Genomic DNA, 15689 nt, shown 5'->3' on the forward strand with positions numbered 1-15689 from the left:
AAACAAACTTTCCTCCAATTAAAAATAAGGAATTTAATTAATCAAGTGGTTTCTGTTAATGATATGTACACAAATCTCTATATGTAAGTTTTAATAATAGTTTATACTTACACTTTCATTCAGTTTAAGATACGTAACAAAATGTATGTTGATATCTACAAAATGAAACAATGGGATAATCTTATAATCAGAAAACAAAGACTAAGAATGGCATAATAATCTACACAAGTTGCATTCCATGAACATTCAAGTACAATCACAACACTGTATCAGTTCTCATTGTGCATTGTAGGCAAATTATTATATTAACCCACATAGCTCAACTGTTATAGACAAAGACCTTTGATTAAAAAGATCTGGGTTTGTATCTTGTCTAGAATGTGAAGAACCTTTATCAGAACATTTCAGTTGAAGGTGAGTTAGCCAGTGCCATACAGAAGTGGTAAGGTTTTCCTCCCAGAAAGTTGTTTTTCTTCCCACAAAACAGGCAAACCGGCCAGAAGAACATTCAATTTACAGTACACAGTGCAGATGGCTAAGGCAGGGTATAATAAAATATGGAATTGAATTAATCAAGAGTATTCAGTTAATTATATGTATCTATGTAGTTTACACTTATAAATAGCTTTTATTATTAAAAGACCAGAAGATAAATGATAAAATATACAAAGAGCTAACAAGTTTCACTAGCCACTGTCTAGCATTTTCAAGGCTGAACTGGTGTGAAAACAAATGCATTGAGTTACATTTCAAATATACACTTTAGTAACTGTTAGGCCGTTACATTTTGTTCCTTCTGTTTGAAGGCGTGCATCTGTTCGAAAGCTTCAGTCAGATTCCGGTACATGGCCACGTGTTTTGTAGTTATTTGCATATTGTAATTCTGTCGAACTGAGAGAGATGATGAGATTTTTCCATATGTCTTTAAGAACAATGCCCTGATTTCTATTTAAATTATTGCCTGTGCGTAATACTACAGCTGTTTCTTTTAAAGTTCTGTATCTGTAGTCATTCTCGATGTAAGGCATAGAACTGTTTTTCCAATCTATAACGTGATTTGATGTTGAGAAATGATGTGCTAAACCAGATGTGATGATTCTATTATGATTGACATCCCCCACATGTTCCTTCTGTCTTATTTCAAAACTTCTGGAAGTCTGACCAATGTAAGAAAGGCCACACATGCATGGAATTTCATACACTCCAGGACATTTGAAGAAAGGTACCTCATCTTTAGGTGATCCTAAGATATGTCTGATCATGATAGTTGGTTTAAAAACCACTCTGATGTTATGAGCTTCTAACATACTCGCCAATTTTGTGGAAACTGAATTAATATATGGAATGACAGCTGTGGACACATATTGGAGTATTGTAACACGTTGTTGGTGGTTGTCTTTAAATAGTCATTTGTTTAAAATGTTAGAAGGGTATCCATTAAGAGATTGTGTTAGCTATTAGTGACAGTTCTCTCTGCACATCTGTTTCTTTTGAAATAGACCTTAAGGCTCTATTACGTAGCATGCGAATGATACTGTGGGGGATGTCAATCATAATAGAATCATCACATCTGGTTTAGCACATCATTTCTCAACATCAAATCACGTTATAGATTGGAAAAACAGTTCTATGCCTTACATCGAGAATGACTACAGATACAGAACTTTAAAAGAAGCAGCTGTAGTATTACGCACAGGCAATAATTTAAATAGAAATCAGGGCATTGTTCTTAAAGACATATGGAAAAATCTCATCATCTCTCTCAGTTTGACAGAATTACAATATGCAAATAACTACAAAACACGTGGTCATGTACCGGAATCTGACTGAAGCTTTCGAACACATGCACACCTTCAAACAGAAGGAACAAAATGTAACGGCCTAACAGTTACTAAAGTGTATATTTGAAATGTAACTCAATGCATTTGTTTCCACACCAGTTTAGCCTTGAAAATGCTAGACAGTGGCTAGTGAAACTTGTTGGCTCTTTGAATATTTTATCATTTATCTTCTGGTCTTTTAATAATAAAAGTTATTTATTTTAATACATCAGACCAAATATGTACAATTTAAGTTTACACTTATGTTTTAAACTGCCTTATCGTTAGTAATATCAGCTTTCTAAAATGCTAGGTTACTTAGCAGAATATCTTTTGAGAAGTATCTTTGAAAATAGCAAAATATCAATTGCTTTTATTAGAATGTGTGTATACTTCTTATTAAAGCATATTAATTTTATTTTATTTAGTTATACAGAAAGTCTCAATCCTTGCTTCTGTGCTGGATTTCCCATATTATTAGTATTTCCATCTTTTGCTTTGTTCAAACAGCTGTGTTTTTACATTTTCATTTCTAAGCTGTGCTATTCATTCGCTAAAAATGCCTTGTCTATTATTTGTTCTAAGTCATAAAAGAATCGAAATTGTTCAGTAATTCACTTTTAGTTTCAGAATCACTCTGTGATGTAAATAATGTTAGGTATTAATATACATCTTTCCAAAGATTGGGTTGTTTCGAAGTTATGGCCAAACTAATTAGGGACAAGAGAGGCCAGTGTTAATTTTTGTGCACTTTTTGGTTTTTAACTGTTTTCCAAGATAAAAATCTAACTCTGTGGGAAGAAAAGCCCTCATAAAGGTTTTCACATCCTAGAGACAGGATGCAAGTCTTTTCTGATCATAGAGTATTGTTGTTACAAATTGAGCAGCAAAAGTTTACTTATCTTCAAATATCGTTCCTAGCTGATTTTACATTATCATTTCTCTTTGAAAGTGTTAACTAATAAATAAAGCATAATAAATAATTGCAAATAATTCCAATACTTAATATTACAATATATATATATATATATATATTGCAATACAATTTGTAAGAACATTATGTATTCAAATTATAATTTGGATGTTCATTTAACAACAAAATTGTTTGTAATTTTCTTTAGTTAAAAGTGAATAATTCATCTTTCACTCTTCTTCGGAACGTTAATGTGTTTTACCGGATCTAATGTTCATCCTAATACTAAACTAGACACTACAGTTGAATTTTACTCTCAAACTTTGATACCAAAACTATCCATCATCACTCAAGAATGCTAGAAATGCTTCCACTATATGATATTAATACCCACACCTCCAACTCTAAAACTGCCCATAATTGCTACTCAGATTATCAGTTTTTCACAGTGGAGGGGGAGGGTATTCTGCCATCCTTCCTTATTAACTTCCTATAGACAGTTTTCTTCCCAATTAGTCGGAGTAAAATCTCTTTTTTCATAATAAAAATTGTTTCTTTGAAGCTTAATAAAAACATTCAGAATGTATAATTTTCTTTGATGATTTAGTTTAAATGCAAATTTTTATTTTGTAATAATCTTATTTGTAAATTACAAATATTTTCAGAACAAAGTAGGCGAGATGATTTAGAAGCTCTAGGTCATATGTTTATGTATTTTTTGAGAGGCAGTCTACCTTGGCAAGGATTAAAAGCAGACACACTTAAGCAGCGTTATCAGAAAATTGGTGATACAAAACGAGCCACTCCAATAGAAGTTCTCTGTGATGGATATCCAGGTAAACGAGTTATTTACTTGATAATTATTATTGTAAAGGTAATTTTTATTGATAAATGAGGAAGCAAAATCATTGTCAAAATCTGTCAGAGCCACTCAGTAACTTGAATGCCAAGTCGACTCAAAGCTGTTCAAAGTTAACATCCTTTCCTTTGTTTTGCTTTAGACAATTTGTTTAGCTTGCTTTAGTTTAATAAAATTTGTAATTTTGCATTTTGCTTTTTTAAAGTTAGCTTTCATTAGAAATTCCAAATACTGGTCTAATCAGAAGTCTGATTATTGTTTTTGAATTGATTGACTTGATTTTTTCATAAACACTTTTAATGCCAGTCATGCTGGCATTAATATATATGACACTGTAAAAGAATGCAGTAAAAGAAATTTCCCAGCATTAATTTTCTCACTTGTCACCAATCTTCAGTGAGCGGAAAAGCTGGAGGTCATTAAGATACGCTAGTAATACAATGATTGTGCGAGACCTGGAATACAGCGAATCTACAGTTTGGACTATATTAAATAACAGCAAAGAATACAAAGAACACGGAAAAGTTGCTACTGCTCTTTAAGCATGCAGATCATCCGAAATAGAAGCCATTTAATGATCAAGATGGAGCGTCTCTTCTATCACTCTGGATTGAAGATTATAACCAAGAAAGAATACTTGTCAGTTCAGGGAATATTCAGGCAAAAGCTCTCATAATTTTTAACTCATTGAAAAAGACCAAATTTCAAGAGAAATGTGAAAATTTTACTGTGAGTTTAGGATGGTTTGATCATTTTAAAAATCAAGCTGGACTGCATAACTTAAGAATAACTGAGGAATATGCTATTTCTGTGGCCAAGTTTCCTTAAGAATTGCAAAGGATAATTCAGGAGAGTGATTATGATGATCAGCAAATATTCAACATCACCGAAACTGATCTCTTTTGGAAGCATCTGCCAACAAAAACTTTTCTAGCTAAAACTGAAGCAACTCAACCAGGATACAAAGTATCTAATGATCATCTTACGCCTTTTTTAAGAGGCAATGGAGAATGCGACTTTAAACTCAAGCCTATGTTAGTTTATCATGAGAAAAATCTAAGATCTAACATTATTGAAGAAATCAGCACAATTGGAAAAAAAACTTGGATATAATGAACTTGATAATGAAGATGTGAGAAACTTGGTTGATTTCCATTCGGAACATTTAATCGAGAATGATCTCCTTCAACTTGAAGAACAGTGTGCACATGATGAAGATAAGGAGTGTGAACAAGAAGAGAATGTTACAACTAAGAAGCTAACTGCAAAAGAACTTAATCTGGTTTTCAATCACATTGAGCATGCTAAGGAGATTTTTTTTAATGATGATCCTGATATGGAACGAAGCTCCGAAGTCTGCCGAAATCTTGATAAAGAGATCACCAGCTATTGCAGATTGCATGACAAGATGAAAAAGTCGAGCACAATTCAAACATCTTTACTTAATTTTTTTGTAAAAAAGTAGCTCAATCAAATTTTTAGACATTAAATAAAAATTTAAGCAATTGATTTTTATTAACTGATGATTTTATCATCTAATATGCTTATACTGTAATTTACACTAACTGATGAATGAATTATAATTATTGCTATTATTTATTGTATTCACTTAATGCAAGTTTGCTTAACGAGCATTAATTGATGGAGTAATTAATCATGTTAAGCGAGGTTTTCCTGTACTGGTGTTCATTGCTTCACATTAATCAGCATGTATCATAACTGCTAGTCATTCAAATATGTTACAAATAATCAAATTTTGTCTATATTTTTTGAATAATGGCTTCACACATGTAAGAAAAAACTAAATATAATTTATTACTCCTATATATTTTGCTCGGTATGTCATGAGCTTCTTTCAGGGAGAAGACAGAAAATCTGGTAACAACATTTAAATTCTGAATACGAGAACATGTCATACAGTATGCATATATCATGTGTCTCGGTCACAATTGTCCAGCAGAAGGAAAAACTATTAGAGTTCAGAGAAGTGGCAACAGATGCATAATTAATTTAAAATTAATAAATAAATAAAAATATAAAAAATTATAAACAGTTAACCATGAATGATGGTACATGACAAAATTTCATGCCGGCTGGGGCGTCACCCGGTTAAACAAGGCCCCACATAGTTTTTGCCAGGGGACGAACAGTGAAAAGTCAGCTACTGGAACAAATCTGAAAATACACCCCAACTCAACATTACCAGACTTAAAGATTGGTACTATCAACATCAGAGCCTGAATGGCAGAGAAATGGAGCTAGCTGAGGAATTAGATAAGTACCAGATCAACATAATGGCAGTCACTGAAACAAAAAAGACAAAAACTGGTGTGAGCTTTTTGAGCAGTAAATACAAAACGTTATATTTAGGCAATGACAATCAAGGAAAAGAAGGAGTAGCCATAGTATTCAACACTAAATAAGAGGCTAATCTTCTGGAATGGCAGACAGTCTCAAGTAGAGTGATGTGGGCAAATATCAGAATGGGGGAATTGGACAATGAGACTTATTTGTGCCTATGGTCCCACAAAAGGTTCTATTAAGGTAGAAGTGGAGGAATTTTTTGAGACTTTAGAGAAAGCAACTGACACAATGAAAAATGAAAAGTTGGTCCTTGTTGAGGATCTAAATAGCAGAGTAGGAAATGATTGTGAGACATACAAAAATATTTTGGGAAAATTTGGAGAAAAGAGCAAAGCTAATAATAATGGCAAATACCTGTTGGATTTCTGCTCAGGACATGGACTGGTTATAACTAGCACCATGTTCCAACATAAAAATGTGCACAAATTCACATGAAGAGAAGAGTCAAGGAATAAGAAAAGTCTCATTGACTATGTTATTGTTGATAGTGATGTTTTCTCCCTGGTGCAGGACACTTGAGTGTACAGAGAATTTGAAATTGGAAGTGATCACTATTTAGTCTTGAGTGGGATAAAATTGAATTTCATATCGAAAAGAATAACATGTAAGAAAGTTTTAAAGCAATTAAAAGTTGAGCAGCTCTCAGATGTGAACTGTAGACTAAAATGCACAAAGATTTTTAAAGAAAAAATGAAAGAGTTTGAGAACAGGAACCAAACTTTGGAGATTCAGTGGCAAACCTTGAAGAAAATCCTGATTGATTCAGCCAGAGAGGCATGTGGTGAGGTTGTCTGCAAGGATAGAAAAATCAGAACTCCATGGTGGACACAGGAAGTTAAAGAGGCAGTGATGGAAAAGAAGAAAGCATATCAAAAGTTCCTGGCAAATAAGTCGGTTTGTGCTCTTAGAAAATACAGAGACAAAGGTAAGAAAATTAAATGCTGTGTAAAACTAGCTAAACAGAAGTCATGGGAGGATTTTGGCAAGAACATAGAAAATAAATATCATTAAAGTGGCAAGATATTCTGGAGGTTGTTGAAGAAGTATAGAAATGGAGAAAAGAGTGCTGTAAAAGGAGTTAGAGATGATAAAGGTGACATGGAAACAGGAGAAAAAGATATCCTTGAAGTATTATTATTATTATTGTTATTGTTCCGGGAAACTCCAAGGAGTCGACAGACTCATCGAGGGAGGCCCTAACATCATGTCTGGAACAACTATTCAACATTCACACAGTATCTATCATATCTTGCCTTGAACTCATTCACGGTCGTAGCACCCACAACAGACTCTGGAAGCTTATTCCACTCATTCACCACTCTCCAAGTAAAAAACCTAGCTCTAACACCCTTGTCAACCACGCTCTTGCCCAGCTTCCATGCATGGCCCCTAGTCCTCCCACCACCAGTCATATTTTCAAAAATATCTTCTAGATCAATCTTATAAAAACCCTTTAGTAATTTGAATGTCTCAATCATATCACCCCTCCTTCGCCTATCGTCCAATTTCTGCAACCCACAAATCTTCAACCTATTCTCATAAGGTTCATTCCACAGACCTGCTATCATCTTGGTCACTTGTCTCTGGACCCTCTCCACTTCCTCCCCATCACGAAGAAACCCTGGTGCCCATAACTGGGCACAGAAGTCCAGATGGGGTCTTATCAAGGCTCGATACAGAGGAACAACAACTTGTTTGTCTTTGCATGTTAAAGTGTTTTTCAGAACCCAAATGATTTGGTGAGCTGTTTTAGTCACTTTTGCAATGTGCCCCCTAAACTTCAACTCCCTATCCACCAGCACTCCCAAATCCCTGGCCTCATCAATCTCCTGGAGTACGGTTCCACCAATGCGATATACTACTGCTGCTGCTATTCTTTTTACCCCAAAGTGCATAACCTTACACTTTGCCACATTAAACTGACATCCATTTTCCTAGCCCAGTCCTCCAAACTATCCAAATCATCCTGTAAAATTTTGACATCCTGTGCACTCACAATTGCTCTACCCAATTTGCATCATCAGCAAACAAGTGAACACTTCCTCTCAAATCCTTTCCAATATCATTGATGAACAAATTGAAAAGCAGTGGTCCAAGAACAGAGCCCTGCAGCACTCCACTAGCCACAAGATGTCTTTTTGACTCCACTCCTGAATAAACCACTCTCTGGTATCTCTCCTTCAACCACCCTCCTATCCATCTCACCAAACCTATATCCATCCCCATCTGCTCCAGTTTACTGATTAGGGTTCCATGTGGTATCCTATCAAAGGCCTTGGCAAGGTCCAGTAGTATCACTGTAAACCCACTACCCCTATCCAGTTCAGCCGTCACTGTGTTATAAAACGTGAGCAAGTTACAGAGGCATGATCTACCATTCACAAAACCATGTTGTCCCCCATACAACACCCATTTTCATCTATCCAATCCTGTATTCTTTTCTTGACTAATTTTTCTAAGACCTTGACAATGATTCCTGATATGCTAATCAGTCGGTAATTTACAACAGCAGTCTCGGAACCACCTTTATGCAGTGGAACTATTTTCCCCTCCTTCCACCCGCTCGGGACTAACCTAGACCCGAGACTCAAATTAAACAAAATGGTCAAGGGTACTGACAATTCCTTAGCTGCTTCTCGTACAACACGAGCTGGTATACCATCCAATCCCACAGATGTATTGACATTGAGGTTATGCAATAGACTACTCACCTCCTCTTCATTCACCACAATTCCCGTGTAATCTACTGGTTTATTCGTGTCTGCAATGTCACCACCTGGATGATATATTCTTGCAAAGTGCTCACTCAGTAACTCAACTATCTCAACTGATTCAGTTACCTCCCTACCATCGGCATTCTTTAAAATCATTCTGCCATGTACATTTTTCCTTTTACTTGCTACGTATCTAAAAAACTGTTTAGGATTCTCTTTAGCTTGCATGGCCAATGTTCTTTCGTAATCCTTTTTTGCTTTTCTTACCACACTTGTCACCCTTCTGGCCTGCGCTTTATACCGTTCATGTGCCTGCCGGTCACCTTTCTCCTTAAATTCCCTCCATAGTTGTTTCTTTTTTTGCAGCTCAAGCTTAATGCTGTTATTCATCCATTTAACCCCTACTTGATTTATTATTTGGACTCTCGGTATACAGTCAGCCATTGCTTCATGCAAACTCTTCTTAACTACCTCCCATGCACTATCAACTTCTAGTCCTTGCAGTTGTACATGCCATGGCACTGAGCGAATCAAACTCCTAAGCTTGTCATACTTTCCAGCCCGATAATTCCACATGTACCCTGTCTTAATTGAAAATTCTACACCTTTAGCCACCTCCCAAGTCAAGACCCTATGATCACTCTCACCGATTGGTGGCAATGTGGTCATATTTGTTACAGCCAAATCCTCAGATGTACTAGGTCAAGCACTCTCTGACCCCTAGTATTTTCCATTACATGCTGTCGCAGATAGTTATCCCTTAATAACTGCATAAAATCCATTTCCTTCCTCCAGTGTGTCCTCTCTCAAGTATGGAGTAATTACCTTGAAAAATTGCAAGCAGTGATAGCACAGTGATAAAAAAACACTCAACAGGCATACAGTCAGGAATACATATCCATACTTGAAGTAGAAAAAGCCATCAAAGGCTTGAAATGTGGAAAGGCAGCAGGTGTGGATGATATTCTACTAGAAATGCTGAAGTATGGTGGTATAAAAGTCTTATAGTGGCTGCACTGCATAGTTCAGAAGGCCTGGACAGAGGGCCGAATTCCCAATGATTGGAGTAGAGCTCTCATAGTACCCATATATAAAAAGATGATTATGTAGAGAAACCTGTGGAGAATTCATGACTAAATAAACACACGTAAAACCACAGTAATAGGTTTTTTTTAATACATAAATATTTCGACCTTTATACTAGGAATAACATACAGATAGGGTACATGAATACAATGGAATCCAAATGCTTGCAGCAGCGCTTTCGGGTGTTTTAAAAAAATAAAAAATAAAAAAAAAATTATTTAGATTAAATTAAAATTAAAATTGAATTATTTTACACAATTTTGTATGACAATTTCCCATACTTAGGAATGGCAAGAACATCATTGCAGTTTAGATTGGGTCTGTGAAGTAGGGCTTCAGCACTTTCTTTATATAAACGTTCCTGTTTGTATGAAGATCTGCGTAGAAGTTTGGTCTTTTCCCAATGGATCCTATGGTTTGGGTTTTCAACTCCGTGTTGGGTGAGGCCGGATTTCTGCGGCTTGATGAGACGGATGTGATCTCGATGTTCAGAGATGCGTTTAAGAACAGATCTGCCTGTCTGCCATTGTACGACAGTTTACAGAAGCATGGTACCTCGTACACGCCGGGTAGTAACAGAGGTGGGAGGTTGTCTTTAGGTGAAGGTAACAAGTTGTAGATCTGGTTGATGGGTTTGTAGGTCGCAGCAAGATTGTATTTTTTCATAATTTTTGAAAGTCGCTCTGAGTTGCCATAAGGTATGGGAATCCTGTGGGCATGTTCTGGTCTAGGTAGATGTGTGGAGAAGTGGCTGATGATTTTTTGAGTAGTTTTAGGATTGTATCCATTTAGAATGGCTGTGTTTTTGATTATTTCCAATTCTTGTTTTAGAGATTCCTAAGAGGAGCAAAAATCAATGCGCTCTGGTTACCAGTGATTTGATGATGCCAAATTTTTGAGAAGGATGATGAACAGAAGAGTTGTGGATGTAGCGACCTGAAAAGGTCGGTTTTCGATAGACAGAAGTGGAGATGGAACTGTCTTCTTTTCTTTAGATGTGTAAATCCAGGAAAGAGATACCCTGTGGAGATTTTTTTTCTAACGTAAATTTGATGCGAAGGTGAAGAAGGTTTATTTTATCTAGAAACAGATATAGCTCTTATTCAGAATGACCCTAGACTACAAAGACGTCATCGACATAATGTAGCCAGATTTTTGGCTTGGGTTGAAACGAAAAATTTTTTCCTCAAGATCTTCTATAAACAGTTCTGCCAAGTTAGGTGATAAGGGGGACCCCATAGCTGTTCCCTCCTCTTGCTTGTAGATTTTTTCTTTCCAAGTGAAGTAACCAGAAGTAATTGTAAATTTGAATAGTTCAACAATATCAGACAGAAATTTTTGAGTTAACAGGTACTGTTTCCTTATGGGGGATGTTAGTGAAGAGGGAGACAGCGTCGAAGCTAATTAGCATGTCAGTTTCCAACAGTTGAGTGTCTTTTATTTTAGTGAAACTATGTGGAATTTTTAATTGATGAGGCTGAGTGGCCAATGTGGGGACGGAGAAGGTTAGATAAGAATTTTGCTAACTTGTAAGTAGGACTGCTAATAGAATCAACGACGGGTCTGAGTGAGTCTTTGTTCTTGTATAGTTTGGTAAACCATATATTCTAGGAGGTCTAGCATGGTATGTCTTGAGTTTTTTTACAGTTTCTTCAACTAAAGAAGTTATTTCATCAAGAAACTTGTTCAATTTCTTGAGCTGTCTTTTTGTGGGGTCATAATCAAGTTTTGTATAAGTATTTCGATCTCAGAGTAGTAAATTCATTTTTTGGTCATATGACTGAGTATCAAGAGACACAGTGATATTTCCCTTATCGGCTCTGGTGATGATTATGTTTTAAGGCAGTAAGAGCTTTCAATTCTGATGATGGAATATTTAAGTCCGAAGGTTTGGCATCAAAAATTATTTTTGCTGTTTCAAAACAAAGCTTGTTGGCTTCAATACTGGAGAGGTGGCCAGTGTTTCTTTCAATGTTGTGTATAAAATCTAGATATGGAAAGCATTTTGGAGGAATGGCAAACTTATGACCTCTTGCTAGAACATTTAACTCATCTTCTGTTAGAGGACTGTTAGATAAGTTAACCACCCATTTTTCGGATGTTAATTTGTTGGTATTTTTCTTAGACCGCTTTGACAAATTGAGGTATTTTTTATGTAGGTTAGTGTTACTATTATCAAATGCTTTGTTCCCCGAATTTTTTGAAACACTAATAATCACTTGTAGCAACTCTTCATTTGATGTGTTTGACAATTCTGCTTCTAATTCTATAATTTTTAAATTATTTGTTGCCAATTCGTGTTTAGAAACTTGTAACTGATTAAGCAGAAGTGAATGGCTTGCTTTCTGATAGATTTTATGAGCACCTGGTGATTTAATAACTTCCTTTAGTTTAGCAAATGTTGGAATGAGTTTATCGCATCTGCACTTTTTTAAAAAAGAGATTCGGGCATGTAGCTTACTCTGTTTAAAAAATAATAATTTTTGATGCCAAACCTTCGGACTGGTAAGATTTATGCAAGTATACTGGTGAAACAGTTGAGAACAATTGTGGAAGAAAAGCTTGGTGAAGAACAAGCTGGATTCAGGCCAAATAGAGGCTGTCAGGATCAGATCTTCACTTTACGACAAATAGTTGAGAAAGCATGGGAATATAACAAAGAATTGTATTTAAGTTTTGTCGATCTGGAAAAGGCATATGACAAGGTGCCAAGAGAGAAGCTATTCAATACGCTACAGTTATATGGTGGCAATGGGGCATTATATCAAGCAATACATTGTCTTTATTTGAGTTGTAAGTGAGCAGTTAGAATTGAAGGAAAGATGGTTTAATGTTAAATCTGGTGTGAGACAAGGATGTACATTATCCCCTCTGTTATTCATTATCTATATGGATCACATTATGAAGGAAAGTGGTATTAATCCTGATATCAAAATTGGAGATGTTAATGTCAGCTCTTTGCTTTATGCAGACGATGTTATACTTCTAAATAAATCTGCTACAAGTCTGCAAGATTCCCTGAATAAATTGAATAACTGTTGTAATAGATATGGTATGAAGGTCAGCAATAAAAAGACAAAGACAATGAAAATAGGCAGAATCGTTGAAAATGTCAACTGCGTTGTGAACGGAGAACCTGTGGAACAAGTAAAACATTTCAGCTACTTAGGCACTATTTTTACTGAAGATGGTAAATTAAATATGGAAATAGACAACAGAATCAACAAAGCTGGTATGGTAGGAAGTCAATTGAATAAATTCATATGGAATAAGAGAGAAATTAGTCGGAACACTAAATTAGTGTATACAAGACAGTGTTCAAACCAGTTTTAACTTATGGATCTGAGAGCTGGATCAGAAGTAAAACACTTGACCAAAGATTACAGATATGAGAGTTTTGAGAAAGATTAGAGGCATGAACAGATGGCATCAATGGCAATATCATATTAAAAACGAGGATATTAGGAAAGAACTTGACATTGTCAGCATCCAGGAATGCGTTAGCAGAGCTAATCTCAGGTGGTATGGTCACTTAAATAGAATGGACAAGGAAAGATTAGCAAAACAAGTGTTATCTGCCAGGTTGTCAGGAAAACGACCCAGAGGAAGACCAAGATGTAGGTGGATTGATACGGTACAAAGTGCCTTAGACAATAGAAATATAAGATCCGATAATGTTAGAGTCTTGACAAGTAACAGACTGATTTGGAGGAAAATTGTATATAGGAAGTTAGTAATGATGTAAATTTTTCATGTATTACTATCATATCCTGTACACCCCTTGAGGATACATGGCAAGAATCTGATGATGGTGATGATAAACAGTTAACAGCAATCACTTCCCAAAACTTAGAAATGGGAATATAGTCTCTCTGATTATGATTAGGATGGTGTGGCATAGCACTTAACATGATTAAAAAAATAGGCAATGATATTTAAACCTGCTGTGGCATAGCATCTTGTTATGGTTCCAGTGAATTCCAAGTCTAGTGTCAATGGCATGAGAACCAAGGCCTGAACCTTGCAAATTCAAAAAATCTTTTATAATCTTGATGTTCTTCAATTCTAATAGTAGCAGAATGGCCAGTCTGTCCAAAGTAGCAAAGATGACAAGAAAGGGCATTTGATACACACCAGGCAAAGATAAAGGTGATAATATATCTTTGATAGGTGGTAAGAAAGACGACAACTTCCAGGCTGGTTTGAAGGTGGTATACAAATTATATCTGCAAAGAGTCCTTTTTTTTTTGTTTGTTTAGATGTTCTTTAAGGTAGAATATGCTGATCCTTTTAGCATCAGATTGCAATCTGGATGTTAAAATTCAACAGTATCATAGTGTATGCATTCCCTTTATCCAACTCAGCCATAACATTTTTATAAAATAAGGGCTAATTGCTGCAACATGACCTCCCTCTAGTAAACCCATGCTGATCCTTGCAGAGTATAGCTTGTCTATCAACTCATTTCTGTATGCAAGCTCTTAGAAATTTCTCAAAATCTTCACTACCACCCTAGAGATACTGAGAGGTTGATTATCATATATTGGTTTTTGTGGTATCTTTCTGAACTGTTACTCAAGTTATACAAACATTCAAACACTTAGCCAATTCAGCTGAACATTCCTTTAGCATAGATGCTGATATTCCATCTGTCCTTATTGCCCAAAATTCTTATCCAGGTTATGTAAATGCTCTTCAATCTCATTTTCATGCACTTCTAAATCTTCATGCAGTCTAATAGTATCACTGTGCCTTATGTTGCATACACCTGATTGATATGTCTTAGCAAAATGAGCACTCATTAATTGAACAACCTCATCAGCTTCTGACATGAGCACCATCTGTATTCAGTAATGTTATTCTTTTGCATTCATTCTTGTTTTCTTTTACTTGCAGCATAACATTCTTTTGGCTAGTTTCTTTTTATACTCAAATTTAGCTTTTGGCATAATACTCCTAACTTTTTTGGCCTGCATTTTATATATTTCATAACTCCTCTCACTCATATTCTCACAGTATTCCTTCCATTTCATCTTATTCTTATAGATCTCTTGCTTAATAAAGTTGTACATCATTTCGCTCTCCCACCACTGTTTGTTCTTTGAACAATAAGGATACATTCAGATACTATCTCATTTAAGCACTTTTTAAAGATTTGTATGCATTGCTGATATCTTTCCCATTCAGAAATATGAATGGGAAAGATATAGAGATAGCATTCTCCTAAGTTGGGCATAATTTTGTAGTTTACCCTGTAACCTGTACTAATTGGAACATATATAGTATTAGCTACTTTCCAGCAAAGTATTCCATAATTGTCACCAACAGGTGGTAAAATAGTCATATTCTTAATTGAGACCCCATCTGATGCTATGATCAAATCTATCAAGTTCTTTCTTTCACATTCTGCTTAAGAAAGTAGTCTTGCAACAACTCAATAAATGCTCCTTCATTCTAATTATGAGATTTATTTCTCTTCTTCCCAATCAATGTTTGATAATTTAAGTCACTCATAATGATTACTCATTTATTTCCCATCACAATAATTTGGCAATGCATTTTATCGTGTCCAGCAACTGAACTGCCAGGGTTGTTGCAACACCCATCATATATTTCATCCTGTTAGCCTCCACTTCATATATCCTCAAACTCATTGCTAGTTAGTACATTACTACCATTATTGCTTTCATGCATTCACATCATTACTAGACTCTAGTCATCTGATATCATTAGTAGGATCCTCCTCCTCCTCTGCTATATCTTCTGTCATTCCTGAAAATAGTTACACCCTGAGTTATGTAAGTAATGCGTAACTCGGGGTGTAACTCGAATTTTACATAAGTTGAATTTGTAAATTACATACATAGAATAAAATGTTTAATGGCTACTCATACCACTGTCTTACATTAATTTTTTTGTCATTAATCAGATAT

The 15689-nt window shown here is 35.4% G+C and overlaps 1 protein-coding gene across 2 annotated transcripts in view; it reads left to right on the plus strand.

Moving 5' to 3' along the window:
* The window catches only part of LOC150099811 (casein kinase I-like), a 211494-nt gene that overhangs the window by 130227 nt on the left and 65578 nt on the right, over positions 1-15689 (plus strand). For both annotated transcript variants that reach the window (XM_090404498.1, XM_090404499.1), the window contains exon 6: positions 3399-3569. In XM_090404498.1, coding sequence (XP_090260624.1) covers positions 3399-3569 — 171 coding nt within the window. The remainder of the gene's footprint in view (positions 1-3398; positions 3570-15689) is intronic.

Source organism: Typopeltis vanoorti, chromosome 14, assembly GCF_054136105.1.
Source record: "Typopeltis vanoorti isolate ZY-2024b chromosome 14, IOZ_Tvanoo_1.0, whole genome shotgun sequence".
Classification (NCBI taxonomy): Eukaryota; Metazoa; Arthropoda; class Arachnida; order Uropygi; family Thelyphonidae; genus Typopeltis; species Typopeltis vanoorti.